At 54.1% G+C, this 17536-nt stretch overlaps 2 protein-coding genes across 3 annotated transcripts in view; one reads left to right on the forward strand and one right to left on the reverse strand.

Moving 5' to 3' along the window:
* Positions 1 to 2839: 2839 nt before the first annotated feature.
* On the reverse strand, positions 2840 to 10514 carry YIPF6 (Yip1 domain family member 6). The gene is made up of 7 exons (XM_074915369.1): positions 10442 to 10514; positions 9569 to 9697; positions 8957 to 9035; positions 8539 to 8581; positions 7400 to 7525; positions 7127 to 7284; positions 2840 to 6565 (listed from the first exon to the last, which is right to left on the reverse strand). The coding sequence occupies exons 1-7, from the start codon at positions 10481 to 10483 to the stop codon at positions 6447 to 6449; spliced, it is 696 nt and encodes a 231-aa protein (XP_074771470.1). The 5' UTR covers positions 10484 to 10514; the 3' UTR covers positions 2840 to 6446.
* Positions 10515 to 10665: 151 nt separating this feature from the next.
* The window catches only part of OPHN1 (oligophrenin 1), a 57699-nt gene continuing 50828 nt past the window's right edge, over positions 10666 to 17536 (forward strand). For both annotated transcript variants that reach the window (XM_074915565.1, XM_074915566.1), the window contains exon 1: positions 10666 to 11173. In XM_074915565.1, the coding sequence (XP_074771666.1) occupies positions 11020 to 11173 (154 nt within the window). In that variant the 5' untranslated portion in view covers positions 10666 to 11019. The remainder of the gene's footprint in view (positions 11174 to 17536) is intronic.

Consider the following 17536-nt stretch of genomic DNA (forward strand, 5'->3'; position numbering starts at 1 on the left):
TTAACACAGACACACGCTGGGCGCCCTGAGAGGACCCGAGGGCTTCTTGCCTTGTCTGCAGCTGCAAGAAGCCCCCACCCTCCCCAGCCTCAAATGTCCTGGCAAACGCTGAATCTGTGCATTTCCCTGCAAAGGGCGGTCTGTTTTGTAAATACCAGTGAATGTATTTACAAATACCGATTTATTTGGTATACACACAAAAGCCAAATCAACTTTTCAGATGACTAGCCCTCACAGACTTGCAAAACTCCCCGATTTCACTAAACAAGAGGTGAAATCACTGAAAAAAATTAGTCAATGATGTTTTTGTGGAATTTCTGCTATACAAGCTGGGGTGCGCTCCTGCCCCAATTCACCGAGACTTCTGCAGATCCATAAGCCCGCAGCTGTCAGCCAGAAAGCTTCAACAACAGGAGGTTTGCACCACTGAATTCCACGACGACAAAAGCATTGGCCTCATCAACCAGTGGCTTGGGGGGTGCCCTCCCTCCCTGAGGCCAGCCGCTGCACACCCGGGGCTCGCCAGGACCCCCCTCCACGCTCCGGGGGCTGCGGGTCAGGACAGTGACACCACCAGCAAAAAATAACCCCCCGATGCCAGCGGGGGAAGCAGAAATAACCCGCAGGCAGCGCAGGCACCGCGGAGGACCCAGGCACCCGGCTCCATCCCCCTCCCTCACCCGCGGTAGCCGCTACCCATTGGGGACACTCGGCCCCAGCCTTTGCGTCGTCATTTCCAAAGGTGCCAGCCCAGTGCCCGAGCCGGGGCCGTCCCTCTCTGCCCTCCCCTCGCCCCGGCTGTGTTTGAGGCCAACTGGTTTAAGTTTGTGACCCCGCAGCGCCCAGGGCTCGTGAACAGCCTGGGGGAAACAGGCAACTTAAATGGGTTTAAAAGAGCACAACTGACACGGTCACGTTCTATGGAGAAGTTACACAAATGACAAATAGACCCGAGCAATAGAGAAGGAAAACAGCTTTTTTGAGATCTGTATACCTAACCAACTCTAACTCACATTCCAGCACCCAAGAGCAAATTGTCTGGGAAGTGCCTAGGAAGATTCCCATGCCAGAGAGAACTCCAGCAGAAACCCGCGGCTGTACCACAGTTCTCATACAGGCACCTCGGAGATAAAGTGAAATATAATACAGGCTGCATTTTTATGTATAAAAGTGGCATACGCCGAATGCTCACAAGGCAGCTTTCCCTCCCCAGGGGAATGCTCCCGAGCTGCTAGCGCCTGGCTGGGACATTAATCCCTGTCCCCAAAGGCAGGCGCCAGCCCGGCACAAGGAATCACGAGCATCTCTTGTTGGCGAGAGCAGGGAGGCTCCCGCAGCAACTGCGCGGGGAAGCCAAGGGCCGTGCTCCAGGGCACAGCCGGGGCACGGGGGCTGCCTGGGGGGGGCAGGTCCCAGCGCCCGCGCGAGCTCAGGCCCAGAAACGCAGCTGGTTTAGGGGGGCTGCTGGGGAGCGCGGCCACGGGGCAGGAAAAGCAGCTGAATCCCCCTCCTGGCAAAGCCAAACCCTGCCCTGCACGGGGAGGGCTGGCGACACGCGAGGGGCATGAGCACCCCTGTGCGCACCCCCGCCCAGAGCCGGGGCGGCTGGTGCAAGGGACACGCTCCTCCCGGGCCCAGGTACCTGCCTCCACCACCAGCACGCTCTGCAGCTAAAGAAAATAATCGCAGGCAGCAGAGACACATCTGTCTTGGAGGCTTGCACGACCAAATGCCATTTAACAAGCTACATTTGACCTCCTTGTATATTTTTGCGCATAGTTCCAGCGACAGCTGCTGTCTCGGGAAGGTCCCAGCCCTAATTCTGGCCGAGGTTTGGGATTAATTAACAAGACAGAGGAATCCCAGTCGGGTGCAGTGCTCTGCTCCCTGCAAGTGAGGGCAGGTCTTTGCAAGCGTGACGAATTCAGACACAGCCTCCTCTCACTCACACAGGGCTGGAGCTCCCCAAGGCTGCCCACAAGCAGTTGTCCTCCCTGAACACGGGCACAAAACCCAGGCGGCGCATCCCAGCAGAACAGACAAAGCCAAGGGGAGGGAAAAAAAAAAAAAAGAAGAAGAAAAAAAGCCAAGCTCGGAGGGACTGCACGGTCGTGCCGCCCTCTTGCGACATTTGGGCCTTCCCCAGCGGAACGGGGGCCCTGGCGCAGGGTCGGTTGTGTCCCCGCTGCCGCCGCCCTGGCGGGACGGCTCCCCGCCACCGTGCCGGGGTGCTGCCGGGGGGGCCTGGCTGCCGCCTCCTGGCACGGCGTGAGGCCAAACACGTTCCTCCCCTGACACTGCCGGCAGCAGGAGAGGGGGGCTGCCTGCACGGACCCCGAGTTAGGGCCCAGCCAGCACAGCTGCTCCTTGCCCCGAGCAGAGCCTGGGACCAGCCAGGCGGGATGTCGGCACGAGCAGAGGGGCGTCGCGGCTCGGCTTTGGTGGGTGCAGGCGCTCTCGGGGTACAGAGCAGAACCGGGGCACTACCAGCGCATGGGCCACTCCCACTGGCCTCTAACAAGAGGTTTGGTGCTTTTATTTTTTTCCTCCCCAGGAGCGGGGATCCCCTGTGGCACCGCCCAGCGTAGGGCGACGGGCCAGCACAGACAGACCAAAGGCTCACGCTGTCCTCGCGCCACAGGAACACCGGCACGGCCGGAACGGGAGAACGTCAACCGCCGACAGCACCCACAGCGGCAGCCGCGCTCTTCCAACGGAGGGGAAAGGATTTCTGCCTCACCCGGGGAGCCTCCGGGCACCGGCCACCCCTCAGCACGGCACAGCACAGCATGGAACCTTCAACCCACACAGAAGATTACCCACGTGCCTTTCAGTGCGCTTTAATTTATAAATTTTAAAGATAAACCAAATCCTTTTCATTGGTATTAAATAGATCAAAAGTAAATTCAAACATGTACAACTTCAGTTAATAAACAGTATTAAAAAAAAATCTTGGTAGGAAAGACAGACTGGTTTATGCATCAGAAAATCATCCACTTTACAGAAAAGTTTGAACACTTCAAAGACAAGACATCAGCTTTTCTCCTCGCTACACTTCTCTCAGCCAGCTTTAAACAAGGAAGAGACTTCTTCCCTTGGAAAGCATGACAATGGAGTTCTCACATACATTTTCTTGACAAATTAAAAATAGATGTTGTGGTTAGAAGGATTACTTACCTGCACATGATTGTGGAGGAGCGCGTTCTCCAACCGGCCGCACAAGGCAAAGCGCCGTTCAGCGACCAGGCACTCTCGGGGACCACGGACCATCACCGACAGGAGTTCTGGGCAGTCTGCTAACATCAGCTAAGCCCCAGGTCTTGCACTTGCCTAAACCTGTTTTTTCAACGGTGCTTCAGTGTGCCCGTATCTGGCCGGCTCTGGGAACCGCTCGCTTGCTGAGGGGCTGGCCAATCCATAAGAGCAGTGGCTCTACAGAATGTCAGTTTGGCTGAGGAACAAATTCCAGTTTTGGCTTCTTAATTTTTCCAAGTCACATAACACAGTTAATCCTCAATCAATCAATCTGATGCTCATTTCCAGCGGTGCTCATCCTCTGCTCTCTCCGTCTTTCTAAGCAATTACATTCTACTTATGAAAGGGCTCCGTTTTTCAGTAATTATCATCTCCAGGTTGAAAGGCCAAGTCACTCCTAGTGCAGCTCTTCCAGAACAGATTATAACATTATGGCGAGGAAATTATTTTTGACAAGATACACTGCGTGTGCTTTTAAGGGTACTGGCACAAATCACATCCCACACGACAAAGCTGAGAAGAACAAAGTAAATCAGGCAACGAGCTACTGCAGGTAGAGCTCCTGGCCGAGGACATCAATGTCCTCTACTCTCTGCTAGAGGAAACGACGATTAAAAAACCCACCGTTCATAAGACATGTAACTTTATTCAACGGGAGGCATGAAAACTCACAAAATCCAGTTTCCGACCTGCATCCTGCCAGCTAAAACCTTAGAGCAAGTTACATCTTCAGTGATAAAAGCCCACTTAAAGATACTACAGCTTTGGAAGATGATGGTTTCCATAGTAAAGGAGGATTGCTGCAAGTCAAAAACCAAACAAAAAGATCCCACCTGCACCATATGACCAGTATATTCCTGCCTGTTCTTTCATATTAAAAACACCTCTCGACTAAAAACTTCGGTGACCAGTTGAAAAGTAAATCTAGTTAATATAAAAATAATTTTCTTCTCCCTTGTATAAGCCAAGAGCAACAACACAGAACAAACCGTAAGATTTATATCTAAGTCAAAAACAAGTAAGGAAAAAGCTGGGATTTTAATTCCTCTTAAAAATCATTTTCCTTCTTTTCCAAGATACTGGATCAATTAAATGTCACTCCAGTTATCTTTTAGATACAATACCAGCTTCAGTCACAGGCACTGCAGAGAGAATTCCAAGGCTTCCTCTAAGTGTGGTTAAGTTCTAGTGCTGCAGTAGGACAGGCAGATTTGGCTCAAAGAATCCCACTGCAGCCATCAGTAGCTTTCCTATCTACTTCCCTTCAATATTTCTTTTCAGCTTCATAAAGCTAAGTGAACGTTTCAGTGAATGCAAAACTGCGCAATTAAAAGAGAAATCACAGTCCATATCAGTAATAATTTGATGGAAGTTTAGAAATTCCCCATTTCCAAGGTACAGCCATGTCTATGGAGCACAAGAGGTCCCCCTGCAGCAGCTGGGGACAGCCGGGACCGCCCGGAACAGCCGTCACACACACGGAACACCTGGGTCCCTGCTGAGAGCAGCAGATTTTCCCTTCCCTCTCCTCCACAGTCTCGGAAATGCAAAAATGTACTTTTAATCTGCTTATTTAGAAACTTCCATCCCAACTAGCAAATAGTGTTTACAGCAGGAACTGCACTTTTATATATAAATACAAATTAGGCATATTTACACCTCGGCGGGACCCACACACATCACTTCCAGGTTCATCGGCATTATGACAGGAGAAAGGAAATATGATGCTCACTTCCAGGGAAAGCGACATTTCAACAGCAGCTTTTCCACCCCCAGGTGTTACAAAGCTCCCCCTTTGGATCGCTTACTGAAAATAAGGGACAACATAAGCAGTTCCCGTAGGGTTTTGGAGCAGCAGGTCCCCAGCCCCGATCCCCACGCTGAAATACAAACGACCCGCTCGTCAGCCGCGCGCGGGTCTGCAGGGAGGGCACGTAGCTGCACCGATGGGGAACTGGAGAAGAAAGCCCCTCCCTTTGTATAAAAGCCTTACGCGAAGGAAAAACCCAAACCCAACCCAATCCACAGCATAGAAAAGGTTCTCACATCTCATTAAAGTACAAAGCAGCAATACGCACGCTCGTATGCGTCTGTGTTGAAGCGCAGTCCGCGGCGCCGACCAGACGAGCGCCACGTGCCAGCAGTTAAGAGCAGAATTCAGACCCTGCCTCACAGCAGCCACCACCTGCACCACGATTTACCTTCCTTCCTCTGACCTGCTGTAAAAATTTCAGGCGTAAGTCCTGCTGTGGTACATTAGCATCTCGGCTATCAACATCTCAGCCGACTTCACATCATATATATTTTTAACACACATACACACTTCACTTGCGACTCTCCTGACAATTTTCCATTCTCACTATGCCGAGCAGCGGCCAAGCCCCTGCTGCAAACCAGTTTTAACTGTTTCTCCAGGACTTTTAACTCTGCCATCGATGGCCATGTGAGAAGATCTGTACCTACCCAGCGCAACCCCGCTCCCTCCCAGGGCACACGCGGAGCAGTCGGGGTAACTACGGTGCTGAGGGCGTGTGGCTGGAACTCTCTCTCCTGCCATACGAAGGGATGAAACAAACACAACCCTCGAGAACGAGCAAAGGCAGTTCCCTTCCGCCCAGCTCCAATAAACTGCAAAATGGACCCAACTCCTTTTTCCTTAACATCTAGTTTCAAAATGAAAGCTCACAGTCCTGTGATGCACTTTATATACATTTTAACACTCTGAGTGAATGAAAAAAGGAGTCAACAACTTTTCTTCCCTACCCAGCACACAACAGCAATGAAGTTCTATTATTTCATAAGGCATATTCATCCTCAGTGAGAACCCAATCACAAGAGAGAATTCTGCCAAGTTGTGCGATCCTGTAACTTCACCTTCATCTACCCAATGTCCTGAAATTCCAGGATCTCCTGCTCCAGCCCTCAGGCACAATAACCCTACCACAGCGGGCATTTTTTATTTAACACAACTAAAGAGAAGGGCTAAATAAAAAACCCCTCAGCAGCTGGACCTCTGTATCTTTCAAAAAGAGGGACACAAACGACCAATTTTCGCAGTTCTCTGGCTTTATCCCATAACCTGCCTTTTTACAATATCTATATATATAAATTAGAGAGAGATAAAGCCAATGATTAACTGCAGCGTTCATGAAAAAACTCCAGTCCGTGTTACAGTCTGTTCCGATCGGAGATCACTGGGGTGTGAAGGTGAGAATCATCCAGCTGATGACAAAGTAGAAGAGGAAGATGGGGTACACGACAAGGGCTTTGCGGTTCGGTGGCTGACTGTCCGCCAGGAAAGCTGTAGATGCTGGTAAAAAAGAGAAATACTTGAGACACGAGCAGCATAAAAGAAAAACTCCAAGATCCCCTGCAGATGTTAGTAATTTTGAATTAGGATCTGCATTACAAAAAGAGAGTAATCGTTTGCTCAATACAGATCATCTATAAACACTGATTAGAATTTTATCACACAAAGATAAATGCTGATTAACATTCTGTAACGAGAGTCAGACTTACAGATGAAGAACAGGAGAAACAGCACAAATGCATCTGTATGAAATTAGCATTTTCTAGCAGTCTTTATAAGACAGATCACAAAATAGAGCACCCAGTCATCTCACATGGGATTTAGTATTAAATTATCATCCTTCTGCCAAAGGCAAGTTGCACATGACCATGAAAACCGAGAGGAGCACAGGCAGAGGCTGAGTCTCTGCCAACACAAGGATTGGAAAAACGATTTCTGCAATCCTTCAGCAGCCCAGCAAACACTGTAAACTACAGGATCCCTTGGTTTTGCCCAGCAGAAGGGATGCAGCTCTATCTCCTTTGGTGCCCACAGCAGCGTCAGAACCCCAGGGGTACTCACCTAACGTGGACCAGCCGAACATGGCGACTACCACGATCAGACGTATAACGAAGCTGACGGTGCCAGAACCCGCCAGCAGCACCAGCCTGCACACCAGCATGGCCACGGTCAGGGGCAGCACACAGTAACCCAGAACGCACAGGCTCTGGAAAAAGGATCTGGAAGGGCAAGACAGAAATGGGGAAAAAAAAACCCAAAACAGTCAAACGGAAGCACTGCAGGAGCTCTGCGCATGGGAGCGTTTTAACCGCTACTAAATAAAGCGGCACTCACATAGTCCCTCCGAGAAGCTTTGAGTTCAGCGTGATGACAACGGCACCAAACCAGATGATGACAAAGACCTCAGCAAACTGGGGCCCTCCATCGTCTTTACTATCTGCTGATCCACCCTGAAGCATCCTGTTGTAGGCGACAGACAAATGGAGACATTCACAGTCCGCGACTGAGTTTTTGCAGCCTTGGAGAAGATGACAGAACAGGAGCCCGGATCGCCGACCCCCAGTGAGGCTGCAGAGCGACCATTTCTCATCTGTTCTCTTATTTTTAGTAATAGCCTCAATTTTATATAGGAAAGGAATATGACTGTAGCTCAGCTGAGGGCATTTCAGTCCACTTGTTGACTTGTTTTGATGTACAAGCATACAGAGGAGAATAAATCCACAGACAACAGGCTAAAAGGTGAAAGTTAAGGTACCAAAATTTTGGTGACCTCTCAAAGCAGGCAGTGTAGTGCATGAGAAAACACAAAAGCCTTATAGAAAGCTTACAGTAACTATAGGACACAAGCAGCACAGAGCCTGGAAAAGCAAGCACGTGCTGATTTGAATTATTTAAATGACACCGGCTACTTCAGCTAAAGCTTCACCCATTTTTGTGAACGGTTGCTGCACACCAAGTACACAGCCGTGCCTCCACCCATAGATCTCACCAACATCCCCGCCCCAGCCCAGGCAGATCCGCACATACTCGCCCCGGCGGAGCCAGAACCCCAGGAGCCACCGTCACCCCCCGCCCGTGACCCACAACAGCCTCTCCCAGCTGCCCCAGGGCACGGGGCACCTCCACGGCCGCTCCTGCACAGAGCTTCTGGCCGGCAGGTGAGGGCCAAAGTCAGCCAAACGCGTCAGGATCAAGGTCAAGGTGAACTGGGAAACCTTCAGTAAAACCATTCTTAAGACAGGGGGCTGGGGAGGGTTCAGCCTGAAATCCTAAACTGAAAGCCGGGAGGTCCTAACGGCCTTGAAGGGTCACAAACACCTTTTCTAAGAAAATCTAAACAGGCAGTGTTTGCAGAAGAGCAGAGAAGGACCAGATGAACTTGATCTCAACACATGCAGTCAGAAATCATTAAATTCTCGTTTCTCCAGCGTGACAGACTATAAAAACCCAAATGCACCCACTAAAGTACTTACAGTGCAAGCGAGACACAAAGCACCAAAGGGCCCCAAAGATCCCCTGTAGGTAAAGGAAAAAATAAATCCATAAATATCATAGAATGATGTTCAGTCTCATTTTCCTGGGAGTAATAAAGCACCTCTTCCAGCTCCCAGTGTATCACTTCTGACATCACGCTTCCTTGTAATTTCCTTATGTACCACCTCATGCCATGTTCTACAATACAATCGATTCAAAACCGGCCAACTGCCAAAGCTCCCTGTCCTCATTCTGGCACACGTGCCGCTTTTGAAGAGCTCTGGTAACACCCTACAACAGAGAGAACACAGAACAGACGCTTCTGAACCTCCATGTTCCACTGAACTCTTCCTTTTCCCACACAGCTAGTCTGTTGGCAAAACAACCTTTCAAAACTGAAAATCTTCTTATACGTACAGTCTCTGAGGAGTGCACTGCTCTTCTTCGGATACATGACATGGACAAATTTCTTCCCAACGGCCTTCAGATCTCTCATCTGAAATAAGGAAACAACATTTTAACTTTTCCCTTCATAAAAATTACAGTTCACAGCCAAAAGCAGGAAAGCAGAAGTAAAGGAGTATTGATGGTAAATCAAGACAGGATCCAACCCAGAAATTTCTGCAGCATCCTCTGCTACAAACAATGCTTGCTTTTTCTACATTCCTTAACAGTCACAGTACTCTATCCTTTAATAGCACCCAGTTTAGAACAATAATTTGTTTGCTCGTCTAGGAAAAGAAAATTAATGAGAAATCCTATTAGTCAGGAGGTTTTCTCCCAAGCTCCATCTGAGGCCTTTGCCCTTCCAAAGATTTTGAGATCACAGAGAAACTCTTGGGCTGGATTTCAGACATTTTTTGACCCCCAAGAATTCATGTTACATGGCTAGTTCTAAAAAAAACAATCCCCAAACTTGCAATGAGGTACAAGACAAGGAGAGCTACGCAAACACTCTGTTTTGCAAAACAGTTGGCCAAAGACATCTGTGAAACACGCGTTTTACCCAAGATGGAGGCACAGACTCACAATAGTGTCCTTAACAGGCTCGTCCAGCGTGGAGAAGTCTTCATCAGGAGAGCGAGACGCGACAGGAACCGTTATCTCCCCTTCCACCGGAATATCTTCAGATATCGACACATCCGCAAGACCTGCAAACTAAATGGTTTTTAAAACCTTTAGAAAGAACGAAATCCAAACTAGCTCATACTCACTTCGCATGTTTTTTCAGCTGGGTTTAGGATGAAAACAGCTGCTCAATTCAGAGATACAAACTTAATAACACGATCAACAACAGAGCCCAGCTGTTGCCTGCCTGATGAAACAGCTCAGTATAACGAGGTGAGCAGAGATGGACAAGCAAAACGTTTCTGTTTTTTTCGGCAACACCCAGGAACCTGCTTGCTGTCCTCTGTTTAGACAGCAACAACTAAAGGAAGTAAAAAGCTCGTTTGTGCTTTTTAAGTAACGTGGTGCCTGACAGCTGTACAGCCACACCCGGGCAGTGCCTGTCACGGGCTCCATGGGGAGACAACTCCCGGGGAACCGTACAGACGCCCCAGCCCGAGCACCGAGCCAGGGCCGGGCCGGGCGCTGGCGGAGCTGGTTTCCTCCACCCCAGCGGAAGGTTAAAGCGCTCGAATTCCCGGCGGTGGACGCAAACAGGGAACAGCCCGAGCAGTTCTGCAGCAAACCCCAAGGCAGGCGGCAAGCAGCCGGGGGAGGAGAGCGGCCGGAGCCCGACTCCTCCCGGCCCGCCGCGGCCTCCCGGCCCGCCGCTCCCCCCACAGCCGGCCCCCCGCTTCGGCGAGGACGGCCCGAGCCGGGCGCTCTCCTGCCCGGCAGAGGCCCGAGGGGGAGGCCCCAGGAGCGCCCGCCCGGTGCCCGCCAGCCCCCGCTCACCAAGGACCCCCCGGCGCCGCCGCTCCCCTCCGCCGCCGCCATCTTTGGCCGCTGAGGCGACGTGGAGCCCCGCGCTGACGTCATCACCGCGCGCCGCCGGGACGCCCCTGGCAACGCGGGAGGCGGGCGCCCCGCCCCGCCCCGCCCCGCCCCGCCCCGCCGGCAGGGGGCGCCCTCGCCCCGCGCGGCCGGGCCCGGGCCGGGGCCTGGGCCTGGGCCCGGGGCGGCGGCACCGCCCGCAGCCTCCGCGGGCCCGGCCGGGCGGGCGGGGGGCACCGCGCCCCGGGGGCTGCCGAGCTACAGATCCCGGCAGCGGCGGCCGGGAACGGGGCGGGGGTCGCCTCAGCCGAGCGCCCGGTGCGGCCCGGTCGGCCCCGCGCAGGCAGCGAACCGGGGGAAGCGGGGCAGGCCCCGCCCGCCCGAGCCTCCCGGGGGCGGTGCCCGCCGGGGCGGCGGCATGGCCGCGGTGCGGGGCTCCCGGGGCGGAGGGAGGGGGCCGTAGCCGCGCCCGCCCCGCAGCGCGGCGGTGGCCGGTGGGCGGCGGCGGCGACGGGAGGAGCGGCCGGTGCCGCGGAGCCATGGGGCACCCGCCGCTGGAGTTCAGCGACTGCTACCTGGACAGCCCCGACTTCCGAGAGCGGCTGAAGTGCTACGAGCAGGAGCTGGAGCGGACCAACAAGTTCATCAAGGAGGTGATCAAGGACGGCAACGCGCTCATCGCCGCCATACGGGGTGAGCGGGGCGGCGGGGTGGGCAGCGCGGGGGCCCGGCGGCCTCCAGCCCCGCGGGAAGGGGCCGGGGGCCGCGTCCTGCCCATCACGGCCGGTGCTGGAGGCGGTGCGGGAACGGGGCCTCTCCGCGGCCGCCCCGGGAGCAGCCGGTGCCTCCCTGCCCCGGTCCGAACGGGGGAAATCCCGATTCTTGCTGAACATCCCCCCGCCGCCGTGTTTCTGGAAGCCCACCTTCGCCTCGGCTCCCGTGGAGCCTCGTGGCTCCAGGCCCCGGCGCTTGGCAGCGGCCCTGGTCGCCGGTGTGGCTTCGGGACGGGCTGGCAGGCCACCGGCAGCACGCCGGGCCACCCGTTCCGTCCGGAGCTGGCCCAGCGCGGGGACGTGGCCCGGGCGAGCCGGGCCGACACCGCCAGCATCGCACGGCGCCCGCTGCTGAGCTCTCCCGGGCACCGCCTGCCTGCAGGGAGAATAATCTGTGCAGGGAAGGGGCTCGATTATTTGTTTCACCGAAGGACGGGTGGAGCGTGGCCGCGGCAGCACAGGTCACCTCGTCACCCAGCCCCGCTTCCCCGGGGCGGCCCGCTGCAGGAACGGGAGGCCTCCGTCCAGAAATAGCCCTTAGTCTTTTGTTGTGGGCGGTTTGTTCTTTTTTCTATAATTATGAGAATTTTTTCCCAGTTAAATGTCGATTTCAGGGTTGACTTTGAGTCATTTCCGGAAGTACTGACTGAGGCCAGGTACCTGGGCCAGGTTCTGCCATCTGAAACCACGCAGTCCCGCGCATTTAACGCTTCAGTGACCCGTCCTCCTGCTTAGAATTCTTTTTTTCCTCCAAGACCTGTAGGTACCTTTCCCTGTGTCATCTCTCACGTCTCCTCTGCTTTTATCAATGTGCATTACAATCTGGCCAAAAGCCTGTGGCAGCACGGCAGCTGTGAACACTGCGCTTGCATCAGGCCAGATGAAGACAAAAAAAATGAGCAGGGCAGGCTCTGATCATACACTGTTTTTCTTGCCAGCTGCTTGGGTTTTATTTGGTATTAATAGGTTTAGCTGTTGATCTTTTGTTAAGAATAATTCAGAGCTTCCTTGTTATCAAGGCCATGACTGGAATAGCCTGTGTTTGCCCATCTGGAAAATGGTGAAGACAAAAGCGAGTATGACTGAAACAGCAGATGTCACAGGACTGTAAGATGGTAAAATGTACTACAAAAAAAAATCCCCAAATCTCTGCTAAGTCTAGGGAAAAAAAAAAAAAAAAGCCAAAGGGAATCTAAGAAGCCTGCTTCTTAACATAAATACTTTGCTTTTTCTTCATCACTTTGGCCAAAACCATTTCCCTTTTTGCTGTGTGTAAAGCCTAGCGCTGCGCTGGGAGCGGGGATGGGAGGGGATTGTGCTGGGTCAGCAGAGCCGTCCCAGTGCGACTGGCGAAGGAGGAAGGGGAGAAGCAGAAGGAAACTGAGTACACCCAGGCAGCACAGATAACTCCTCAGGACTGAAGAAACCCCCATTTTTTTTGCCTGAAATGCTGGTTTTGTGCAGTTTTCTTTTTTAAGGGTGCAGCTGAAGCAGCAGGCGGGGGGGGTGGCCTGGCAGAGCGGGCACAGCGGGGTACAGTGCTGGGGCCGATACCCGCCTGGGCTTCCACCCGCACCCGGGGGGTCACCCCCCCGGTTTCCCTTAACAGATAACGTTAAAAAAGTGCTCGGCCCTCCTCTCTGAATCGTGCCCGTATGGAAGGGTGGGCAGGAATCTGGGGCTGCTCACTGCCAGTTGCCCGCATGCCCCGGGGCGGTGGATCAGCGGGTGACAGCCTGGCTGGGATTCACCTCTGCCCTGTGGCGCTGCTGGGGGGTGGGTCTGCCGAGGCGCTGATAGTCTCGCCAGGACACAGAGAGTGCGATTTTTTAGCTAATTCTAATGATTGTTCTGACTGGACCTGTCCAGAGGTCCTGTGCATTTTACCCTTTCCATGGATGAGGCACCCTCTGATTAAACCTTTGCCCAAACTGCTCCGAGGTGTCGACCCGCTGCCCTGAGTACAGACCTCTGGTGACTCTACAGATAGATATGTTGTCTGTGCGTCTGCTGGTTTCTTCATGGATAGACCCCTGCGTGAGATTTAAAGCAAATCAGTCCCCTGTTTTGCTTATCAGACACCTGCTGTCTCCAGCTGGCGGGCTCCTCAGCCTGACGAACAAAAGGCTGGGGAGCAGCGCGGTCTGTCCGGGCACAAACACCCTGCGCAGGCTGCCTAGAAAAGAAGGGCAGTTCCCCGTGGTGGGAACGTAGGGTCTGCTGGGCTTGACAAGATCTGCCGTGAGCACAGCCCACACAGACTTAAAAATCTGAGACCGCTCAAAGTTGTCTTTTCTTTTCCGTTTGCCAAGTAATAGAGAAAAAAGTGAGCGTGACTGTACGAGGAGCCCTGCAGCACCACCGGTTCACGCGCTGGGTGAAGCCGGGTGGTTTGGAGTCGTCTGTGGTACGAGGAGGGCGTATGTTGTTCTTTTCTTGGTTGCTGGCAATGTTCTTGTCGGAAGTGTCCGGCCAGTTAAGGCTGTCTCAGCCTGCCTGCTGGGTAGTAAAATATTAGGAGTGTTGTAGCAGTGTCTCTAGAGGCTAAAGAAGAAAAAAACCCACTTGGTATCACTTTATTATGTCCACAGCACAGGCTGAGCATCCCACATTTAGTAAGTGCTATGTAGGTGACTTCTCTTTGAGGTTTTTGGATGTCTTTTGACTTTTTTGTAGCCCTTTCACTGGTAGATTAATTCACCGTGATTGTATTTGTAGCAAATAGGGGAACTCGAGTGCAAATTTTTTAAAGAAGTCATTCGAGTAGCATGGTGTTATAAATGCGCAGTGTGGAAGGCCTCCAGTGGTACATCTCTAGCTGGTAGGTGCGCTGCTTTGATTAAACGGGTGGTTTGTTTTACAGATACTCGTAGCCCCGTCCGTTTCCTGGTTGTAAGCCGGTCCGTGGCGATGGCGAGCGGTGAATCGCTGCCAGCATGCCCCAGCTGTGAGGTGCCGTGGGGGCAGTTTTAAGGCAGCCATGTCTTTACTTACTTTACTTCGGGATCTGGGGGAGTTGGGAAGGGTCAGGGTGAGGTTCATGGTTGGACTGGAGGAGCTTCAAGGGCTTTTCCAACCCAGATGGTTCTGTGACACTGCAGGCTCGTTTCCTGGTGTTCATACCCAGCGGTCTCGAGGCTCACTGTGACCCCAGCCCTTCCTCAGAGAGTAATTCCTGTTGATCAGGATGAAATGTCATTTAATGCCCTTCCCGAAGTGATTCCCACGTGTGGCACGCGCGTGGGGTGCAGGTGCCCGGCGAAGGCTCAGGGTGCCCCCCCGCTGTCCCGGAGGGAGGAGAGGTGAGTCCCTCATCCCACGGGAGGTGCCACGGCATGGAGATGGGCTGGGGCTTGGCCCTGCCGGGGACTCCGTCTGTCAAGTCAGCTGGGAGCGTTGCTCCCGCCGGCTGCCGAGCCGAAACGGCCGCTCCTGAGCTCCCAGCCAGGGGGATGAGGGCAGCGGGGACCCGCGCCGGGGGGACACGGGCCTTGGTGAGGAAATCCATCCGCTTCCGAGCTGCCGCTCCTCTGCAGGAGCCTGCTGACTTCAGCTGCCCTTGATGTTTCTGATGAAAAGCTGAACTGCCGAGCCCTGCCCCATCGCGGGCAGAGGCTGGAAGCACGGCTGGAGCTGCGGGTAAGTGCTTCCCCAGGCAGCAGGGCTTCCCTGCCTCTTGCTCCTCGGCAGGGAGAGCTCTGCCCGGCGCAGTTGTTAGGGGCCAGCACTGGAACCCGTCCCTGGAAGTCCCGGCTGCTGCTGAGCATGGGGACTGGGGCGCTTCTAGCAGCAGCCGTGGCTTGAGGGCTGCAGAAAACCCCTCCCTGGCTGCCCCAGCCCCCACGAACGGGAAGGCCCGTGCTCATGGTTTTAGTCCTGCTGCCCAGCTCCGGGTAGGAGGGAGGCAGAAGAGGGAACTCCAGCTCCCCTGGCTCTGCTGCGTGCCTCAGTTTCCCCTTCTGCAGAGCAGGTGGTGCTTCAGGGCCTTGTCTGAAGCAAGGGGGCTGTTACCCAAAGGAGGGGTGCACTTCAGTGTCGTAAACTCTCCTTGACTTTCAAGGGATTAAGAGAAACTGGTTCTACCCCACCCACCCATGTCTGAGAAGGGTTGGATCAGATGATCCTTGAGGTCCCTTCCAACCTGGTATTCTATGATTCTGTGTTACCAGCTGAAATAAATCACATACGGCGGGTGAAGCCCTGCCGAGTGCCGTGCAGCTCCCCACGGCCTGGTGTGGGTCCCCACACAGCTGCAGCCTGGTTGCTGCCTCCACGAGCGGCTGAAGCTGACTGAAGAGCCCTGACAGTTGACAATGCATGCGGCCCTGTAAGATGACTTGAGCCTAGGGTTGTGCCAAATGAGAAATTAAATCAGCTAAAGCAGAGAAAAATATTGCTCATTTGTAACAATCTTGGGCCTGAAAGTCAGCAATAGCAAATAAGTTACTTTGAGACAAAAATATGAGTTATTTTTGTTGTAAAGTTGGCCGCATCCCTTCTTTTCCATGCCAGGAGTACGCAGAGCCACAGGCAGTGCCAGGGGACGGTGCTGCTCCCCTACGTTGTGCTGGCCGTGCTGAAGCCCACCCGTGGCCCGGCCCTGGCCGGAGAGGGAGCGGGGCTGGGAGGGTGGCCTTCCTCCCCGGGCTGCCTTCCTCGGCGCTCTGTAGGCCAGGGCTGCTTCGCTGGCCCCCAACAGCCGAGCTCGGCTCTCCTCGCTGGCCCCCGCGGAAACTGCAAGGTCCTGCTTGCTCCGAGCATGCTGGGCTGGTCCTGGCTGTCCCCTCGGGCTGGCGTTGGTCCCCTCGGGCTGGCCAGGGCTCGCAGCCCCGTGCCATGGTGGCCAGCTCTGGTATCACAGCCAGGACTCAGTGCCGGCTGCGTGCTGGAGGCTGCAGCGAGGCTGTCAGAAGTAGGTGACCGCGTAGCATCCTGGCTGTTGTAAGAACGGCTTCTTTACAGCTTTTTCTCTCGGTGGCTCAACACGTTGGTTTTTTTACAGTCTCTCCTGCTTGCTGCACTCTGCTGTGTGTGTGGTAATGCAAAACCATCTACTCCTCCTGGCCTTTGATCTTCTCTTGCAATTATATATCAAACAGAGTTTGAGAAACATCGGGCCGAGGCTCTTTTTAATAATGTACGAGTGCTGCAATGGTGTAAACCATCCTTTGAAGCTGGGAGAGCTGGGAGATCTCATGCAAACGTTGCATACGTGGGTTTGAACTTGACTTCTGTCCTGCATAAAGCTCTGCAGATTGCCTCTGACTTTGCATGTTGGTTAACCGGCCTCCCCAGGCAGTGCAAGGGTTCCGTCCTGGAAGGGCAACACTAAAGGGATGCGTAGGTGCCTGCAAAGCTCACAGCGGTCTGTACCAGCAGGACTGGGTGGGCTCTTCCCCGGGAGCGGGGTTGAAAGGGGCACCCAGGGCAGGTCCTGCCGTCGCTGTGTGTGTGGGAGCTCGCTCGGCGGCGCGGGGGCCTCGGCGCTCCTCAGCGTGGCAGACCGTGGCAGACCTGTTCTCGGCAGGTTCCCGAGCTGTTGTTGGAGGCGGTGCTTGAGGGTTTAAGGCTCTGCAGTGTAGAAAGTAGATTTGAATGAGGTTAAAGCAGCCCTGGAGCAGCCTGTCTGCCCGGTCCTGCAGAAACCTCCTGTGCTGGTTCGTGTGGCGTCTGTAGAGACAAAGGCCTGACTCTGTCACTGCAGCGTGTTACAGCCAGACGTTGGGGTTTGTGTCCAACCAAACCTGAAGCTCCTCTGGAACAGGGAGGAGAGGAACGAGTCTGTCCCCCACGCCCGTGCCCTTCTGCTGGCACAGGAACGGCGGCAGCTCTCCGGGCAAGCGCTAGCTCTGTGCTCCTGGCAGGGCTTGGCATCGAGGCGCCTGCGTTAAAAATACCCTGTCCACAGAGACAGCTCAGCTGTGAGCCAGCCGAGGGCACATTAATGAAGACGTGCGTCGAAATCGTCCGTGTGGATGCACAGAGACCTTCTGTCTCATGGAAAGCTGCTCGTTAAACTGGTGTAACCAGGGGGCTAAGTCCAAGCAAGACTCGTCTAAGTGGTTTCTCTGATGCCACTGGCTAGGCCAGCGTGAAGAGTGTGCCCGGGTCGGTAATGCCGCTGCTGCTGAACTGATTCAACTTCTTAAAAATCAGCCTGTCCTCTTGTTTCTGCCCTGGTTGTATCCTGGCACTTTCCCAGCAACGCTCAGTACCTGAGCCTCGACTCGAACGGGTGCAGGATCGGCCCCTGCTCCAGCAGGCACGGCTCTCAGAACAAAGA

Source organism: Athene noctua, chromosome 11 (assembly GCF_965140245.1).
Source record: "Athene noctua chromosome 11, bAthNoc1.hap1.1, whole genome shotgun sequence".
Lineage (NCBI taxonomy): Eukaryota > Metazoa > Chordata > Aves > Strigiformes > Strigidae > Athene > Athene noctua.